The sequence below is a fragment of the Piliocolobus tephrosceles genome, chromosome 11, assembly GCF_002776525.5.
Source record: "Piliocolobus tephrosceles isolate RC106 chromosome 11, ASM277652v3, whole genome shotgun sequence".
NCBI classification, from domain to species: Eukaryota; Metazoa; Chordata; class Mammalia; order Primates; family Cercopithecidae; genus Piliocolobus; species Piliocolobus tephrosceles.
The window spans coordinates 126,212,818-126,224,682 of record NC_045444.1 but is presented as its reverse complement, the minus strand read 5'-3'; the positions used below and the strand labels follow the sequence as shown (position 1 = coordinate 126,224,682).

General features: G+C 56.3%; 2 protein-coding genes across 2 annotated transcripts; both read left to right on the top strand.

Moving 5' to 3' along the window:
* The first annotated feature begins 1,479 nt into the window (after positions 1 to 1,479).
* OTOS (otospiralin) lies at positions 1,480 to 3,054 on the top strand. The gene is made up of 4 exons (XM_023228700.2): positions 1,480 to 1,540; positions 1,722 to 1,897; positions 2,078 to 2,104; positions 2,841 to 3,054. Exons 2-4 carry the CDS (start codon positions 1,765 to 1,767, stop codon positions 3,023 to 3,025), a joined length of 345 nt encoding a protein of 114 aa, XP_023084468.2. The 5' UTR covers positions 1,480 to 1,540; positions 1,722 to 1,764; the 3' UTR covers positions 3,026 to 3,054.
* Positions 3,055 to 5,791: 2,737 nt separating this feature from the next.
* On the top strand, positions 5,792 to 11,319 carry COPS9 (COP9 signalosome subunit 9). Its single transcript, XM_023228738.2, has 3 exons — positions 5,792 to 5,940; positions 8,137 to 8,209; positions 11,057 to 11,319. Exons 1-3 carry the CDS (start codon positions 5,815 to 5,817, stop codon positions 11,092 to 11,094), a joined length of 237 nt encoding a protein of 78 aa, XP_023084506.1. The 5' UTR covers positions 5,792 to 5,814; the 3' UTR covers positions 11,095 to 11,319.
* Positions 11,320 to 11,865: the final 546 nt, after the last annotated feature.

The following is an 11,865-nucleotide window of genomic DNA, read 5'->3' as shown; positions in this document are numbered from 1 at the left end:
GGCAGGACTTTGGGTGACCAAGCAGCTGATGCCACTGTAGAAATAAGGACCGTGGGCTTCATTGGTAACTGGAAAAGTGTGCTGTCGAATCTGGGAAAAGAAAATGATGAGCTCAGAGCTTAAATTCCCAGCTCAGGGGGCAGATAAGGAACCAGAGAGCTTCTGTGCTGTGCAGGGAAGGGCGACAAGCAAGCCTGGGTGCTCGCCTCGGCACCTGGATTTCAGAGGGGCCACTGCTCCTAAGCCCTATGTGCAAACAATCGGTTATGCTGAGCACTTGCTTCCTCCTGGGGGTCGGAGATCTGCACACGCACCAGGCAGAGGGGGCTGCATGATCGGCCCTGGGCACTGAGGTTCTGAAGGGCTCCCCTCGTGGGGAGATTTCACGAGTGTCGACACAGCGTGGTGCTGGGGAATGGAGTGAGTCCTCCTAGGGCATCTTCCTAGTGAATCATTGACCCGGGTGCTCTTGGGAGCCCCCAATACAAGTGCCCTGTAAGAATCCATTGCCTCCTATAGCCACAGGCTCCAGATTTCTGAAAAGGAAACCCAAAATCAAATCCGTGGGTGGCTGCCTTACAATCTGAATTCAATTCACCACCTCTTTGGGTATCTTTGGTTAAATGTATGGCATTGTGCGGGAAAAAATAAGTCCTTAATCATGTGGTTGGGGGCATGTGGGCAGACTGTGATGAAGTTGGGGACCCTGAACTCCAGAACCGTGGGACACATGGGTGAGGAGTTTCCCAGCGTCCTTACGGAGCCCCCAGGGTGACCAGGAATGGCAGGGAGACTGCCACGCCAAATTCGGCCCTGAATTCAGTGGCGTGGTGGGACCCCAGGGGGCAGTACCAGGAGGAGGCTGTACTTACTGGAGAGACAGGGGAACACAGGAACTGATGTGGTCAGTGGGACTGCTGTGTCGTCAGAATGGCCTGACCCGCAGAGACCCTGGGTGCCAGCTGCTGGTGTCCCAGGGTGGGGACAGCCTCCTGCCCACCTGCAGACTGACACTTCGGATCACAGGGAAGCTCCCCCTGGAGACAGAAGTCCATCTTGACCTCACACTTCCTGCTGTGACTCTGCTCAATGGGCGTCCTGCAGGCGGGTCCTGCTGACCTGGAGCTCCTCCTGCCTGCTGGTTTAAGTGGAAGCAGCACTGGAATTATTCAGCTCCTTCTCACGAGGGAGGAAATCTCAGCCAGCCCCAGTATTGGACGTAGGATCTCTCCTTGTGGAGAGGAAACTGAATTTATTTCAAGTACAAATGCTGAATTCAGTCCTAACAATTTCAGAAATGGCCTAGCCAAGATGTTTTTCTCTCCGTTTGATCTTCGGATCAGATTTCCAGAAGCTGACACTCTGATTCTGCCTGCCAGCAGGGCGACAGGAGCCCACATCCTCCGGTGGGGATGAAATATTCAGTTTGACTGTTGAGGCAGGTGACGTGTCCTTCCTCCTCTACGGCCCTTCTATAAAGAGGACCCTTGAGGTGGCAGCAGAGCCCATCCAGGCAGCACGGCCGGCTGAGCAGAGACAGGTAAGCTCTGGACAGGCCAGGCAGAGTTGTGGCGGGGGGCGGGGTGCAATTTCTTAAGTCGTGGAAATTAAGGCCAATTGAGGCAAAGATTTCACCTCCAAATAGTGGTTTGAAACCACCGAAATGGAAATTGCTAGGAAAACCGTAAGAATTTTTTTTTAATCCATGCCATTTTCCCCAGGGTTGCCCACACTGGGGCTGGTAGAGGAAGCCGGCCCTGACGGATGGGTGGTCTCGCCCTTCCTGGGTTCGTCCTGCTGCAGGTGAGCCTGAGTCGCAGATTAGGAAGCACCGGGAAGATGCAGGCCTGCGTGGTGCTGGGGCTGGCCCTCTGCCTCCTGCTGGGGCCTCTCACAGGTGAGGGGCCGCTCTGGAGGGAGGCAGCCACCAGGACCCCCGACAGCCCTCCTGTTCTCTCCCCTCCCTCACACATCCCCAGACTGCTGGGAAACCTCAGAGCCCTGCAGCTGGTGTGGGGTGGGCCCAACCGGCACCTGGGTGGTCCTCCTGGGTGACAGCTCTTCTCTTCCTTTGCAGGGGCCAAGCCTGTGCAGGAGGAAGGAGGTACCGTTCTCCGATTTCTTCCCTTTCATTTGCATAAGTAACTGGTGTGCAGCGGGGAGGAACTGCTGGGGAGGGCAGCGGCTTCCTATCCCAAGCAGACGCATCCGGGGCCCCGGCTCAGCTCAGGCCTGAGCGTGGAAAACATGGCCCTCAAGAGCCAGCTTGGAGCTGTGCAAGCAGAGGGTCTCTGAGCTCCTTCCAGCTGCGACCCTGCCCTCCAGCCACCAGGGCACACACTGGGCAGGGGGAGCCAGGGCCCCATGAACCCTGACATTCCCACCCTCCCACCTGGGCTCCAGCCCCCAGGCCCTCCCAACTCTGAGCCCTAACTCAGTCCAGTATCTTCAGGGCCGCCCTTGCCCAAGCTTTAGGACAGGTTATGTGGGGGGTAGTGGACGGGGGTGTCTGTGCTCCCTTCTGAAATCCCAGCAGGAGACTGCCGGTGCCCCACACCATCCCCATACAACTCCCTCCTCAAACAGGACAGGCCTCCCCTCTCCGTCTCCTCCCCTTTTTCCTCTTCGTCCGTCTCCCAGACCAGGCGTCCCCAAGGACCTAGGTCATCACCCCACTGCTGAGAGGGAACGGGTTCAGTCCCCCACTCTGGGAAGGTTGAATCGCTGTGGGCATGTGGGCACAGCTGGGAACCATCCACTTGCCTTGAGGCCTCTGAGGACGGTGTCTCCAGTCAGGACCGTGGGGACAGTCCCCAAGGCAGGTGTCATGTGTCTTTCAGACCCTTATGCGGAGCTGCCGGCCATGCCCTACTGGCCTCTCTCCACCTCTGACTTCTGGAACTACGTGCAGCACTTCCAGGCCCTGGGGGCCTACCCCCAGATCGAGGACATGGCCCGCACCTTCTTTGCACACTTCCCCCTGGGGAGCACCCTGGGCTTCCATGTTCCCTATCAGGAGGACTGAATGGTGTCCAGCCTGGTGCCCGCCCGCCGCGCCAGGCTGCACTAGGTCGGGCCTCCGCAGGCATGGAGTCCCGGCAAAAACCTGGCCCCTGTGGGGAGTCAGGCCCAGTCTCATGCTCAATAAACTCTGGACTGAAGATGTACAACCAGCGTTGTGGGTTGTCTTTCAAGGACGGCTGCGCTCAGGCCCCATTTACTTTATTTCACAAATGAAGCGGATTTTATTTTGATTCCTGGGGAGCACTTTCATAAACTCTTTCATAAATGTGCACCATTTCCATCCACATGGCATCAACAAGGGATCTTATATCCTGGGCGGGCTCAGGGCTGGCTTTCTGTGTCTCCCTCTCATCCATTTCCCACAATGATCCTGGAGGGTGCTGCAGTTCCCCCAGATTACAGATGAGGAAACTGAGGCAGAGACATGAGGCCACTGCCGCCTGACTTGTTAAGGTCACACAGCTGGTTAGGGGGGAGCTAGATTCCAGTCCAGGCACCCTCGCTCTGGGCCACTAAGCTGGGCAACAGGCAAAGCCACAGTCGGGGCTCAGCTGACTCCACGCCACAACACACCCCTGGGAGCAGGACCCAGGAGGCAGCAGGGCATGGAAGTGAGAAACCCCGTCTGTATCTGTCATCGCTCAGGGACAGCGGGGCCTGGGCAGGCTCTGTCTTCCAGGGATGGCTCTAGGTTTTGAGGATGCTGGGAGGAAGCGGGCTTCACCTAGGCACCCTGGGGCACCGGAAGGCTAGGCAGGCAGCACGACAGCGTCTCAGGGGTGGGCCTCCAGCAATGGGATGGCCTCTGCACAGGTGGTGAGCTCCCCATCACTGTAGGGTATACAAGCAGACCGTGCAGACCCACGGCTCCACCCCTTAGATAGGAAAGACCTTGACTTAATGGGCCACTCCTCTTGGTCACTGCCAAGCCCCTGTTCCATCGGACTGACTTTCACTTGGGTCCTTCAGAGTGATGCACATTGGCATGGCATGAGGCTCACGCAATGCCCACTGCCTGCTTCTCCCTGCATCCCATACTGTCCACTCAGGCCAGGCAGACCCTTTTCAGGCCACACCCTCACCCCTCACATTTCAGCTCAATTCCTGTCCCTGGACCTCCCCCCCTCCCCCCCCCCCCCCCCCCCACTTCTCTGCAGCCTAACCCCCAAACCCACCTCCTTTAAGGTCTGTTGAAGAAAACTTATTAGAAATTTTCAGAAGTTGTGCTGAACCTTGGAGACAGGTGTGGGGACCACCGCAACGGGATCTTGCAGTAGGGGAGGGAGACCAGGCTCAGCTCCGAACAGCACAGGCAGTGGCGGTTTGCGGCTCAGGAGCAGGTGGGGTGGGGGTGGAAAATGACTAGGAGGAACACACTGCCGGAAGGGGATGCTGGCTCAGCGGACCCCGCAGGGCTCTCGGTGAAGACAGGCCTGGGCGATCAGACATCCTGGGCATGCTGGGGACCAGGAACCCGATCCAATATCCAGGGTGGAGGGCTCTGGCTAAACCAGCTTAGCAGGGCTCTCTGCGTAAACTGAACCTGACAATGCCGTGCACAGATGGGCCTGGGAGGAGGTTAGGAGGCCACCGAAGTCTGGTTGAGCAAAGAACCTTTGGCAAAGTCTCGTTCCAGGACCTCTCGCTTCTCTCCTTCCCTCCCCTGTTCTTCCTGTCTCCCTCCCTTCCTCCAACCTCCTTCCTCCTCTTTCCCCTTTCCTCCTTTCCCTCGCTCTTCTGTCACATTCGTTTCCATCTTAACCACATTTAAGTGGCATTAAGCACATTCACGGGACTGTGCAGCCATCACCATCAGCCCTCTACAGACCTTTTTCATCTTTCAAGGCTGATACTCTGTCCCCACTAAACACAAACTCTCCATTTCCCCTTCCGCAGACCCTGACAACCTCCCTTCTACTTTCTGTCCCTGTGACTTTGACTCCTCTTGGGGCGTCTGCTGAGTGGAACCACGCGGTATTTGTCTTAGGACTGGCTCGTCTCCCTCAGCAGAGCGTCCTCAATGTTCATGCGCGTGGCAGCAGGTGTCGGCATTCCCTTCCTTTTAAAGGCTGAGTAACGTTCCACAGTGTGCACGGACCTCATGTGCTTATGCACGTATCCATCAACGGGCAGGGACAGCGGGGGACGCTCCCCTTATTCATTTATCATAAATAATGCTGCTGTGAACGTGGGGTACAGACGCCCCTTGGAGCCTCCGCTTTCGGTCCTCTGGGCTTGTGCCCGGAAGGGGAGTGCTGGGCCACGTGGGCGTCCGTGTTTGATTTTCTGGGACCTGCCTCCCTGTCTCCCGCCCCGGCTGCCGCGTCTCACTCCCCACCCTTCCACCCGTGTTTTGCTGTTTTTTGACTCTGGGCGTCCCAGGGGTGCAGCGGCCCCTCGGTGGGGCCCTGGTTTGCTTGCACCTCTTCATCTGCTCACTGGCCGCGAGTGTGTCTTCTCCAGGCAAACGTCTGAAGGTCAAGCCCTGGGCTCCTGTGAACCCGGCCGTCCCTGCGGCTGAGTCTGAGGCTCCCTCTTTATTCTGGATCTGGTCCCTTGTCGGAGGCGTGCTCCGCAGGCACTGCTCCCATTGCTGGCGGCCTTTTCTCTCCCTGGCCGCCCAGCCGCCCATCAGAGGCGTTGCAGACGCCCGCCCTCGCCAGCGCAAAGACAGACGCCGGTGGCCGCGGACGCACCGGCGGCCCCGAGCACCCCGGATGCGAGACAGCTGACCTCGCTGCGGGAAGGCGGGCACCACAGAGGCGCGGTCCTCCGGCGTCTAGAGCTGCCATGTGGCGCGCGCCGGAAGCGGCCCTGAGGCCGGAAGTGGGCCTAGAGCGCCGCGGGCCCGAGATGAAGCCGGCCGTGGACGAGATGTTCCCCGAGGGCGCCGGGCCGTACGTGGACCTGGACGAGGTGGCACGGGCCCGGTGGGAGTCTCCGAGCGTGGGGAGCGGGGAAGGGGGAGCGGAAGGGCGGCGTGCTGGTGCGCGGGTCCCGGGGAGGGGAGGCTGGGCGGGTGGGCGATGGGCGCGGCTCCCAGGCTCCCTGGCCCGCGGAGAGCAAATGCCGGCTTCTCTGAGCTTCTGGTGAAAGGCGGCCACCGACCGCGGCGGGAAGTGTGTGCCCTAGCCCGGGGGACCAGGAGGCGCAGCCTGAGGGTTGAGTGCCTGCTGGGTGCCCCCAAGGCCCCCGGGAACACACTCGCGGTCAAAGGAGTTGCGTTTGCTGCTCTTCGATGGCGGCAGCACCCCGTGGGGGCCCGCGGTGCGTCTCCAGAGCGCGGGTGGGGAATCACCTCGTGTGGGATTTGAGCTAGCGTTCGGGGATTTGGGGGAAGAAAGTGGGCTTTGCTGTGCTTTGGAAGCGAGGGTAATTTTCCGACTGGGCCTCTTAATCTGAACTAGAATGAGGGAAGACTGGAGCAGCCGTCATTCCTGTCGTAGCGGAAAAGGGGATGTCTGGAATTTATGTGCTTTGCGTAGTGGCCTCGTTCTTTTTAATGATACAGGATTATACAGTCGTCTTGGGATTTTTTTTTGGTCTCTGTTGTGTTCACAGAGTGACCTTGTCTGATGTGAGCGTTCTGAGATGGTTTATGGTCAGCAGGAGAGCACCACAGCCTAGCTCAGAGTGGTAGGCCAGCTTCTGCATGTCAGGGCCTCATGCGCTCTTTCTCAAAGCTTAGGGGGTACAGAGGTGGTCAGAGGCAGCCCTTGTGCCTGTGGAGGTAACAGCATGGCAGAGAGGCTGATTGCAAATACCAGGTGTCATAGAAATCCGAAGGCGCACCGACGGATGGGCCCTCAGGCCTTTGAGGGGGCTCAGCAAAGGTGCAGCTGGGGAGTCCACTCTGTGGCTAAATGGTGGGGGACACAGTGGTTTTTGCCAGGTAGGCGGGGATGAAGGCCCAACAGGAACAGAGTCCTGGGTTGGGGGGATACCCACTGGCTCACGTCGTTTAACATGGTTGAGCGTGCAGTGCCAGAGAGAGGGGAGACAGTGGGCAGGGACCAGATCATGAAACCATCTGGAATCACGCTAAGAGGGTGGCTCTGCACCCCACTCCTGAAGCACTTGCACTAAACCCAGGCCTCTCAGTCCTGTTTTAAAGTCACAGCCCTAGGCGATGTGGAGCCACTCGAGGGTTTTACAGTGGGGAGTGAGAGGCTCTGACTTGCTCTGTAGGGTGGCAGCGTTTAGGGGTGAGAGGGTAGAAAAATGGCAGCGGGGAGAACAGGACAGTTGCAGAGGGTGTGAATGAGGCAGATGGAGGTAGGGACAAGCTCAGCCCAGTGTTTAAGTGGTAGAATGCGCGAGGCTTACTGTGGTGTTGGGGACAAGGAGGGAGGCTGAGAAGCCAGGGGAGGAGGCTGAGTGTCCTGGCTTTTCTGAGAGTGTCTGTGAAAGGGAACAAGGGCATGCAGCTACGTGGGGATGAGGGCAAGGTTGAGCCAGTGGCCTTGTGAATGCTGGGGCCAGGGCAGCAGCAGGACCTGTGGCCAGCTGTCCAGGGTGCTGCTGTCAGAGGAATCTGCTCCTACTGTCACCAGGTGACTCTAAACAGGATCCAAAATCCTGAGGGCTTCAGATTGCCCAGCTTGGGTTGTGACATGGTTTTTCTACTGCCGTGGAGTTGTGGCAGTGGACGGTCCATGATGGCAGCTGGCACCAGAACCTCAGAGGCAGAGCAGGGGAAGTGGTTTCATTCCCAGAAGAGAGGGGGAAGGGATCCTGAGCGGAGTCGATGGGCTCAGTTTCACGTGTTTGTGGCCTCTGTGGCAGTTTCCGGGGGGGGATTGGAAACCTCTGCTTGAGGGTTACAGAGAAGTAGTGGTGCTTAGAGCAGTGGTAGGTTTCTAATTTTTAAAGGCAGAGAGGAATCAAGGAACACAAGCCCTTGAGAGACCTTAAAAATAATTCCTTTGAATTTCTCCCTCCCCCTCCGCCCATACATATTCCTTTGTCTGGAACTCAAATATTGACTCCAGCTTGAGCCTGTTTCCCCTTACCCGTCTTCCTTTTCTGTGGGGGTGGCGGACACTGCAATGCACTTATCACCTGTTCTTTTGGAAAACGCAGCTGACATAACCTTGCCTTTCCATTCCCCAGGCGGGAGGCAGCACCGGGCTCTTGATGGACTTGGCAGCCAATGAAAAGGCCGTTCATGCAGACTTTTTTAATGGTAAGGATGCTTGGAATGGGATGCCAGATTTAATCTGAATATTTCTTCTGTAGGTTAAGGCAGTGAAGCAACTTGGTGACATGAATAATTTGGATCATAAGGTGGTAGAGCCCCTGCGCTCCTCTCAGAATGCAGTGCAGTCTCTATGGAGCGATGACACGGGCTGCGGCCACTGGCAGGCAGCCTTATTTTTCAGGAGAAAAGTAGCATGAAATTGTTCCCAGCTTGCAGCCCAGGAGTTGAGTTTGAGCTCTGGCATGTGTGTTACACGTGCCTGCAGACACCTCAGACTGTAGCTGGGTCTGGCCCCTTGCCCCAGACACGGCCATAGCAACCGTGTCTGGCTCCCTGTCTCTGCCCTCTCCGGGTCGCCGGTTTCCTCTCCCAGCCCCCCTGTGTTTGCCTGCCTGGGTTCTCGTGCCCTCACTGCCTTTGCAGAGGGACAGCCACACTCCAGCTCTTGCCCAGCTCTGAAATCGGGATGCAGGATGCGTTTCCCTCTTGATTTAAGGGCTTCAGTGTTAGTTACCAAAAACATGGGTAAACCAAATAAAACATTGGTAAACCAAATAAACAGTGAAAAGCAAACTTTCTGTAAGATCTTCAGCCCTGCTAGAGGGGATATTTCTCTCATCTCTTCTGATTTCTTCAGGCCTTGTTCCTCTAGTTTATATTAACCTTTACTAAGGGTTCAAATAATAAACAAGATAGGTGTCTTACGCCAGAGAGTGAGGTGGCATTTTCCATCCTGTTTTAACGCATGGTGCTGGCCTCTACAGAAAGCTCTTGTTACCAGTCAACAGCTAGGATGTGACCTTACCACATCAGTTTCTAACTTACCAGAGACGCCCTGCCATCCCGAGTCCCTGCTGCTTTATCAGGCTGACTGTCAGCCAGCCATTGCCTGAGGGGAGCAGCCAAGCTGCTGAGTTGGGGTGCAGGCTTTCCCAGGGTGCCTGGCCATGCGCCTGAGGCAGCATTCTTGCTGCTACCAACTGGAGTCAGAACTGGGGCAGGTGACATTTGAGACCAGCCTGGAGGACTGAAGAACATTTCTTTCAATTCTGTATGCCAGAGTGAGGTGGGAGAAGGGTGTGGCCTTCAGAGGGAACAAATTGTGCAAAACTGCGGAGTGCTCTCCAGAGCTGCTCTGCAAAAACACCAGCTCACCAGGGCGACTTTGAAGCTTCTTCACGTGGGCAGGATTGGGCAGTGGCTAATGCTGGCACAACGCACTTGCATTTTGATGATCTCCTTCAAAGTCCCATTTATCCTCTGCCAGCCCATTGGTGAGAGGCGATTGCTGTGTTCTAGTGTTTGAGTTCACATGGCTTCCAGAGTCAGTCCCTGAATCCTGACGGGAAAGCATCTCTGAGAGGGACCCAGGCCTGACCCATCAGGTGAGCGCCTGGCAGCCTGAGCATTGTGGGCGTGTGTCTATGTTTGAGCCACGGCCGGTCAGGGAGGGAACGTGGGAGAGCTCTGTGTCCCCTGCCTGCCCACCCACTGAGTTCACAAAGCACTTACTGTCCCGTCAGGTTGTGACAACCCCATGTGTTCACGGAGCCATTTACTTTGAGAGACCTGTAGGCTGTGGATGGGGCTTCGCTAAGTCCTTTTTACTCATCAAACAGATGGGTTTTGCTAGGCAGTTATCCCCTAGGCACTGGAATTCTAGCCATGAACAAGACTCACTCCCTTCCCTCGCCGTGTCTTACAAAATTGTGGGTCCAGACAAGTCAGCAGGCAGGGGCTGGACTGTGACGAGAGCCCTGGCAGAGCGTGGACAGTATTATTTCCGGGAGCACAGCAGAGGGAGGTTTCTCCAGAGAGGGCAGCAGAGCAGAGGTTGGAAGGTGTGGAGTCAGCCGGGCCTGGGACTGCGCAGAAGTGCTCTGAGTGGCAGAACCACAAACAGCAGTTGGGAGGCAGTGAGGATGTGGGGGTGCGTCAGTGTGGCTGGGGAGAGCCGGGACCCTCTGAGTGGCCCGAGATGCCTCAGGGACGCCACCCTCCCCAGGAAGGCTGGATGCCGTGGTGCAGCAGGCTCCTGGCTCTTCACTCTGTCTCACCCTCCAGGAGCGGAACCTCCTCTTTCGAGTTCGTAATTCATCCTGCACATTTTCAGTGCATAGTACGTGTGGGTGGGCTCCTAGTTTTACTTTCTCTTCCTGTTGTGAAAGTAATGATTGCCTGTAGTAGGGAATTTAGAAAACTAAACAGAAGGACAGAATCTTTCCTGGGGGGCCTGATTTTGGTCACCCAAAGCAGTGCACGACACGTTGGCTGCGTTTTTTCCGGCGGGAACGGGCCTTAGCGGGTGTTTCTCAGACTTGAGTATCATTCACACTGCCTTACTGGAGGCTTCACCTTTCTGCAGCTCAGTCCAGCTTTCTCATTCTCACAGCGGCAGCCGGCCGGTTTCCCTCTGCTCTAAAGGACCCAGCACGGGCCTCCCAGCTTCATCTCTCCCTGGCCCTGGCAGCGAGGGCAGCATCTTGGGTGCCATGCACTCATGGGTGCAGACATGGCACTGATGTGTCCTGAGTGCTGAGTTATGGCTGTGCAGTGGTGTCTGTGGGACCCAGAACAGCCCTGCAAGCATTTTCTTAGGATTGTCTTTTAAATGAAAGCAAGAAAGCACTCTGGCCAGCACTCTCCCCTTGGACTGTGTGTATGAGTCCTGGTTGGCTGAGACTGAAGGTCTGTTATGGGAAAAGTCTTTTATTTCATTAGATCATTGACGATTATCTCTGTATTTTGGACGACCATATAATTCATTTTGAAGTGATTTCTTCATCTCTTACCCTTGTATGTGTAAATACGTGGTTTTGCTTATTTCTCTAGATTTTGAAGATCTTTTCGATGATGATGACATCCAGTGAGATGACCTCTGGCTGCAGGCAGGGCCAGGCCCTTGGTACAGAGTCGCAGTGTGAGCCTGCACAGGACAGTTTCAGGTGGTTTTAAAGAACTTGGATATCCGTTGAATTTAGGACCTGGTTAACCAAGAAAGATAAGAATGTTCTTCACCACCTAGATGAGGCTGTTCGTCTCTGAACATGACCAGGTTGTGTCCTCACTCCAATTAAAAGAAAGCAACGTCACATGCAGAGTGATCTCTTCTTGCACTTTTGAGTGAGTGTTGCAGTCCCTAAAAGTCTGTGTGTGTGCCACGCATGTGTCAGCCGAGCAACCGTGTTTGTCTGCTAGCAAATACCGGGTGTTACAGTGCTGTATGTGCTAGACCAGGAGGCAGTGCGGGCTGAGCGCATGAGCAGAGCTGGGCCTGCTGACGGCATTGGGAGGACCTTGCCCCGGGGCCACCCCTCCGCTGCGTGGGCAGTTCACACTGTGTGTGTCCGTCAGCACAGCGGGCCCTATGCTGTCCTCCGGCCGCCACGTCAGGGCCGCTGCCCCACAAACTCGAGGCTTAAGGATGACAGGAGGCGCCTTCTACGCGAGGAATGCACGTTGGTCCGTTTCAAAGGAGAGTGTAACACCCGTGTGGGGAGAGGGGTTTTGTTTCCTGTAGGCCCAGCTCGGTAATTGATAATGGCTGTAAAACAGTGAAGTTGCTGTTTCATATCCGTCTCGCAGTGAAGAGTGTTCCTCAGACCAGGGGATGCCCAGTCCCAGGACTTCAGCAGTTCCCA